Source organism: Hydractinia symbiolongicarpus, chromosome 10 (genome assembly GCF_029227915.1).
Source record: "Hydractinia symbiolongicarpus strain clone_291-10 chromosome 10, HSymV2.1, whole genome shotgun sequence".
In the NCBI taxonomy this organism is placed as follows: domain Eukaryota; kingdom Metazoa; phylum Cnidaria; class Hydrozoa; order Anthoathecata; family Hydractiniidae; genus Hydractinia; species Hydractinia symbiolongicarpus.
Genome location: NC_079884.1, coordinates 20,030,920 through 20,038,283, shown reverse-complemented (window position 1 = coordinate 20,038,283; position 7,364 = coordinate 20,030,920). Strand labels below are relative to the sequence as shown.

Sequence of the window (7,364 nt, the reverse complement as noted above, 5' to 3'; positions counted from 1 at the left end):
GGTTTATACTAAAGATTTGAATTATATATAAGTTTTTTTTTCTTTTATAAAACTTTAAACTCAGCTGATCAAACTTATTGCAATCATGTTCTATATATACTTGCATTCAATGGCAATGGATAATACAGAACATGTGGCATGGTTCTAAGAAGAACTGCTATTCCACTCCAAAAGTTAATTGTTTTCAAGTTAAAAAACAGTGTAAACCCTATTAGGTCCAGGGGGGGGGGCAGTTCATGCATTATATATATAAGCTGTTAGCCCATGGAAAAATCCAGAGGTTCGCCTGTTTTCTTCAGAGGGCATTGCGTGCGTCTTGCTATACTTGCGCAGCTAAGCTGCCATTTTGCGTGACAAACAGACGTATACAGGTATTAAAATATAGATGTAAAAACCAGAAAATATGTTAAGTATATTATATATATATTTACTAACTATCGAAAACTTCAAACAAAATTTGAAAATTCACTTCATAACTAGAATAATTAAATTTTAAGCAAAAAGTTGTAATGTGAAGAAATTTCAATGTCGTGATGATGCCACAGAAAAAGTGCAGACATAAGCACAAAATTTATTGCTGCCACATGTTGTGTTGTAATTGTAGAGTGTAGCTTCAAACTAAAAAAGCTGCAACATTTATAACAAGCATACTATTCATCAAAATTCAATGAAATGAAATCATAATGCACAAAAAACTTAGTGAGATAATAAAATTATAACTTCCAAAACTTGTGTCACAAGTCGATAAGGCCCGTGGAAACATCCACTGAGGCAGGATAAAAATTTTGATGACGTCAGCAACCTATCCATTAAAAATTTAGAATTTTGTTTTCACGTTGCATCTATTGTGTACAGATTAAAGCGCTGATCAAGAAAATGTATATGATCATGTGCTTTTGATATGAGCGGTTAATGAGATGTAAGGAAGGGTTTAAAAATTTTGCTGACGTCAGCAATGGCCCCATCAAGACCAAAAATTTATAATACAATAAGTTTTATAATACATTGCGCGAGAATGTATTGTTGATTTAATTACTTAAAAAGATTCCAGCGCGTTTAATTTAAGAAACATACGAGAATCATTGTTCACAACTATTAAATGTTGCTTTTTGTTTATAAACTTTTAAAATGGGATCTTAAAAAACATTTCTATCACCACTCTTTGATTTTAAACTTTTAAAATGTGATCTAAAAAAACATTTCTATTGCCGCTTTTCGTTTTTAAACTTTTAAAATGCGATTTAAAAAAGCATTTCTATTGCCGCTTTTCGATTTTAAACTTTTAAAATGCGATTTAAAAAAACATATCTATCGCCGCTATTCGTTTTTAAACTTTTAAAATGCGATTTAAAAAAACATTTCTATCGCCGCTTTTCATTTATAAACTTTTAAAATGCGATTTAAAAAAACGCTAAATAATAATAATTAAAAATTTCAAAAGAGTTCGCGCAAAATAGATTGCTAAAATTGATCTTGCAACATATTTTGAGTAAACATTCAACCGCATGGGGTCATTGTTATTAGCGAGGCAATTATTTTCTTAAAAAAACAAAAGCTCTCGCAATGTTATTGTTCTGTGTAACTATTAAGGTAGCGGTATGGTAAATAATTACTTTTTTTTACATTTTTTTTTTTTTAAGGAACATTTTACTATTAAAACTGCTCTTTCCAATGAACTAATTTTTATTCCAAAATGTTTCCTCAAAATTGAAGGATTTAGCGTTAAAAAATATTCCACTCCATATGTCTTTGTTCTGGCGATCAAATATTTCTGTGCACGAAGTGAGTTATGACTCACGTTTACTAAAAATAATGTGACTTCAGCATTGAGAACTTTCTGTTTACGCTATATTTATGCATAAGGTGTGAGACATAAGCGAGACAAAAATACAAATCAGGGGCTTTTCAGTCAAACTGTTCAACAAGAGGGCGTGGCTCGAAACAAAAAAAGAAATAATTGCGTTTATGTATTTTATATTTTTCATGTTTGAAAAGTAACCTATTTTTTATATATATTTTTTTTATATTTCATACTGTTATTAGGGGAAGTTCTAAAGAATCGCAGAATTCTGTCATTGAAACTTTGTATGCGTTCTAAAAGAAAAATAGAAATTCTTTTATATAAAACAGTGATACTTCAATTTCATAGTTTTAGCTTCATTTTACTAACCTCTCTAAATTCGCCTACTATATCTCCTGGACAGAGGGATCGAAGATAGGATAGTATCGAGGGTGGAAATGAATACTCGGGATTTTCCGGCCCTACTTCTTTTCTCTGAAATGAACAATAACATTATTATTATAATCTTTTTAAAGATGATAATAAAAATGTAATCAAATCATTTTTTTTACCAAGAGGTTTCTAGCCCAATAGCAATAAAAAGAAAATCGAATTTTTCTTGGTGTTTTCGATCTTTTCTTTCTAATTTTTACGGCATCTTTTAGTGCAGAAATGAACAGGCTGCCATCGTATCTAGATAAAATAAAAATTGAATTATTTGAAAGAATGTAAACAAGGTGGAAGCTTGTTTATTGAACAAATCAAAACTGCTTACCCTGCATCTCTCATGTTTTTTCCAACTTCTTCTTCCAACGAAAAAACATTGCCTGGGTTTCCCTCGCTGTTTTTTTTCTGCAGTGTTTTATTTGCTTTTGGCATTTTTATATTCTTATTGTAACAAATATTTTCACAAAACAAAAATGAAAGTTGAACAGAATCGTATTCTCGATTATTACATTTCCTGTTTTTGAACATTTATATTCATATTTTACCCTCAAACCCCCTGACGTGAGAAAAAATATCATCATATTAGAAACAAATGCTTTGAGAATTATTAATTTTGCTTTATTATGACGGGGGCATTCTTATGCAAAAAAAATGTTGAATAAGAGTTCCGCAAGTTCACTTTAAATAACTAATGAATAATTAAATATTCTCTTTTCAATTTCTTGTAAACAATCACAGGTCGAAAGAAAAAACTTCGTTAACGAATATCTCTGAATAATTTTTTCGTAAAATTTTCGGTTGCGTACTCTTCTTAAAAGGGATCTGTCTCAAAAATACATTAGATGACGTCATGAAACTTTCGTTTTCGGCTTCACGAGTGTTTGATCTCTACTCGCGTGTCTCATTTTAATTTTTGGTCAGCGGATTTGGATGCAAAAGTGATTGAAAGAAAAAGGAAAAAAAATTGAGTGTTATTTTTATGATCTTATAGATGTTTTACGGCATATTTTTAAAACGATTAAAGTTAAGAAAAAAATGAGACACGCGATTTAAATTCAGACTATGCTGAACATGTGGACATATTTTTTTTTCTGAAAACTTGTATACTTTTGAGACAAATCCCTTCACAGTTGGCCACACCCACTTTTTAAGACTTTCGACTATATTTTTTTTCTGTTACAACATTTTAATTTTTTTTTTCATAATATTGTAGAACAAACTTTTGTTAACAAGTACATATATACTTTTATAATGTTTTTTTAAAAGGAAAGTTGGAAAAAAATGCTTTATACAGAAGAGGTGTAATTTACCATACCGCTACCTTAATGTGAGGTTGCGTCCGCGGTAGATTACATTCAGACTGTACTGTATATCTTAAAACGCTGATGAAGAATCAACTCGTCCATTCCGAAACGGATTAGGGGGCCCAGGTTTGGGACACTTACCCAAATTCGTCCCTGGTAGTCCCTAGTTACCCACGCATATATATATATTTTCTGGGTACAGTATACATATTATAGAACAGTAGTAGAACAGTACAATTTATAGAACAGTAGAAGAACAACAGTAGTAGCATACAGTACAAGGCTATATACATTATACAATTTTCAGAAGTGGAGGTGATCTCTATTGGCGAAAGTGGAAACTTGGACCGAGCGGGATTTGAACCAGCGACCATTGGGTTAGCGCCCCCTGCTCTGCCAACTGAGCTATTGGTCCGATAGTGAGACCAATTTGCAATTGCCTTTTCTCTCACTACAGGATCGAGCACAGTTGGTGGTTCAAGCCCACCAGCACAAGCCTTCCCTTCCGCCAATCACGGCCACCTACCAAGCCGCGTGTTTCGGTAACATTACCATTTACCTATGTGCCAGCAGTATATTTTGGTCAGCAGTCTTGCTAGTATTTAAGCTGCAGTTGCCTCATGGTTTTCCTTTTCAGTTCTAGCAGTTTTTCTTCCTCCTCCCTCCCTGCTGCTATTATATATACCTTTATGTTTTCACATATTTTACATTGTGAGCTATGCTATGTATATATATATTTTTTTCACGCTTATTAATATTATATAGAGATGTGTTATTATCTTGGCTTTGTTGTTGCTTATATTATATATGTGTTCTACTTTCATTTCATGCTTGTATATATTTTCAGGTATTACTATATATAAATGTTTTGTAACTTTTGTCCTATCTAGCTACAGCAATAGAACTGTACTCTACAACGATGAGTTTTTATGTGTGAGTTTAAATGCATAATAATTTCTTCAAAAAGTGATATATTCATATTGCCTTATTAAATACACTTTTTTACTAGCAAGTAAGCCTTAAAGGGATGGGAGATTAGGAAATAAAAGGTTTAGATATATAATGAAGAAAAGAACTACAACAACCTAGACCAACCTACCAAACAACCCAGGGTTTTGTGACTTATTACAAAATGTGTTTTTGGAGGGTGAAGAAGAATCAACAAGACCTGGATAAAGGGTTTTGGGGAGTCCGAACACTCCGCACCCCCTTGGCTTTAACCCCATTGTACGCTTGAGCCGTAGCGCTCAGCTCTGAGCATGCGCTATTATTGCGTTATATTCTTTGGTCATTGAAAAAGTAGAAACATTTTCTACTTTTTTTCAACTGGGGGTGAACAATTATGTCATTGGATATTTCAAGCCAATGGAAATGTTTTGCATCTACTCAGCAAGTACGATATTTTCATACGCAGCAAAGTCCTTTTTTACAAGTTTACAGACTCTTTACGACAGAATTCTTTTAATAATCAACAACGGCAAAAAGAACAGGAATCGAAGAGGAAAAAGAAGCAGCGCAACCCCAACTATTCACTGAGCAGTCATCATTCCCAGTTCATGATCATGTAGACTGTGTTCACACATTGCGGGTAGATGTCGTACCGAAATGATTTTTGTTGCGGGTAGGCCTCGCGTTCACGATATGTGAAACTGGATGATTCCGCTCCTCTGTTTTTCAAAAAACATGTTCACACCAACCTCGTCTCCAGGGCATCTCGTATCTTTTCTAACATCGGACGGCGATAGCCGTCCCGAGACAAAAAAGAGACAACGGGCACTGGGAACGAAGTTGATGTTTACACCTCGTTCCGGAACAAAACGATTCCAAAATGAAACCTATCCGCAATGTGTGAACATAGTCGTATAGTCGTAGAAGTGAGGCCAGGTTACGTAACTAAGCGGGAAAAAACATCTTACTGCTTTTGTTTTGAAGTTCCCTGGAAAAAACAAAACGAAAATAAACACAAAAACTCACCTAGCTAGCTCTCGCAGTGGGATTGAATGAACGTGCTCGACAACCAAAGATTTTTAAGCCAAGATGTTTTTAAAGCATTGAGTGCAGGGCGCTCTTTAAAAAATGTTTAGAATGCATTTCACTTATTTTCTAAAAAATTAAAGACCTGACAGAGATCCTATTTTCTGAAAAAAAATATAGCCGCCACAAACCATGAAAACAGTTGGCAAAACTTTGCAGAGTTTGTGGAGAATTTTTAACCAAAAATGCCTTTACTTTTAAAGTAAAGACATTGCAAAACAGAATACACTTAAAAATATTGAAAATAGAAATACAACAACACAGTTAAAACCTAAAAATTGGTCTCCCGATAAAGATGTTTGCTCTGTATGTGAAAATGTTCAAGGTACGAAAAAAGAAGACAGACAACCATAAAGAAAGAAGAAGAAATCAGCCAAGTATTTTTAAGTCCTTAACTAAAACTTGAAACTCTCCACTGCTTTCTCTTTGCGTATAAATTTTTCTTACCCAAATTTTTTTTTTATTTTATTTTATTTTTTTTTTTTTTTTACTTTCTCTCCACTTTTCGTTTTTTCCATAAATACAGCAGAGTTAAAACAGAAGTTGTTTACTCATGGGTTTTTTTATTTAGTCTTTCAATCGCTTGTCAAAATTTGAGCAAATGGAGATTGAGCGCACACTAATTTGTGCTGCGCGCTTTGCAATTGCGCGCTTAAAATCGCTACAAAGAGATTCGGCTTTACAGTACGTTATGAAAAAAAGAAGCACAATGGCAACAATAATTTTTTTTCTTTTTCAGCACTTTTTCTTTGGCGAAATCGGAAGCTTGAAATTTCTCCAAAATACCCCATCTGTTAAAAATTCAATTACTTTAGTTCTAGAGCAAATTTTCACATTCTGTTTAAGGTTTTTGATAGTTAAATCTAAGATATTTAACATATTTTCCGTTTTTTACATAGTTCTCATAAAAAAATGCCAAAAATTCCCCGAAAACCCTATTTTTGGTTTAAAATTAAAAAAATCGGAAAATCGGATTAATTACGTGTTCAAAATTTACAGAATAAAGTCGTGATGAACTTCAAAGTATAATATCCTCTCCTATTCCGTCCAAAAAATAATCTAGTAACAAATCTTACTGAATTATTATTTTCCTGTTTAGGAAGAAAAACAAAAAATAAGACATCCTTGTACCTTAATGACAGTTCATCATAAGGCAAAGTACCCTGAGAGTTATACTAGCAGCCCTAAGGTCGAGGTTACCCACAGTACAAAACAACATTTTTTCTTAAAGTAGTCTGCCCTATGATTGACTTAAAAAATTTTGCAGTGGAAAAGAAATGAATGCTAAAATTTTTAATGTGATAACGTTGCTCTTATAGCAGAGACAGTAGCCCTGAATTTTTTTCTGTTTACATGCGGACTTGCATCTACCAAGTCATTTTCTTTCAACTGCCTTTCCAAGCTCGAAATTTCGTTGGCGATTTCATCGTATGCTTTGTTGGCTTTTTTTATTTTTTCGCTTTCTTCACTATCGCAAAACTTCTTCAATTTTTGTTTCATTTCTGTAATGGCTTCATCATATTTTTTTATTTTTGCCTTTTCCATTGCTATTAGCTGGTTTGATGTTTCCAATTTCTTTTGTTCCTCTTCCAAACCTTTTAGCAAATTTGACTTTACTTCGTTTTTCTCATTTAATTTAAATTCTGCTTCCTTTTTATTTGTTTCCGCTTTCTGCAGACTTAACCTCTTTTTTTCCAGGGCTAGCTCAAACTTTTTGCGTTGCAGGAGCCTTTCTTGTTCCACGTACCTAGCCTCTTGTTCCCTCAAAACCTTTTTAGCGTCTACGATATTATTGCCGA

The 7,364-nt window shown here is 33.1% G+C and overlaps 1 protein-coding gene across 1 annotated transcript; it reads right to left on the bottom strand.

Moving 5' to 3' along the window:
• Positions 1-111: 111 nt before the first annotated feature.
• LOC130662334 (uncharacterized) lies at positions 112-5,003 on the bottom strand. Its single transcript, XM_057461173.1, has 4 exons — positions 2,556-5,003; positions 2,353-2,473; positions 2,171-2,275; positions 112-2,094 (listed from the first exon to the last, which is right to left on the bottom strand). Exons 1-4 carry the CDS (start codon positions 2,753-2,755, stop codon positions 2,029-2,031), a joined length of 492 nt encoding a protein of 163 aa, XP_057317156.1. The 5' UTR covers positions 2,756-5,003; the 3' UTR covers positions 112-2,028.
• Between the last annotated feature and the right edge of the window lie 2,361 nt (positions 5,004-7,364).

Coding starts and splice junctions, on each gene's coding strand:
- LOC130662334 (XM_057461173.1), bottom strand. CDS start 2,755: ATGTTCAAAAACAGGAAATGTAATAATCGAGAATACGATTCTGTTCAA. Junction 2,474..2,555: donor AAAAACATGAGAGATGCAGG/GTAAGCAGTTTT, acceptor TATTTTATCTAG/ATACGATGGCAGCCTGTTCA. Junction 2,276..2,352: donor ATTGGGCTAGAAACCTCTTG/GTAAAAAAAATG, acceptor TGTTCATTTCAG/AGAAAAGAAGTAGGGCCGGA.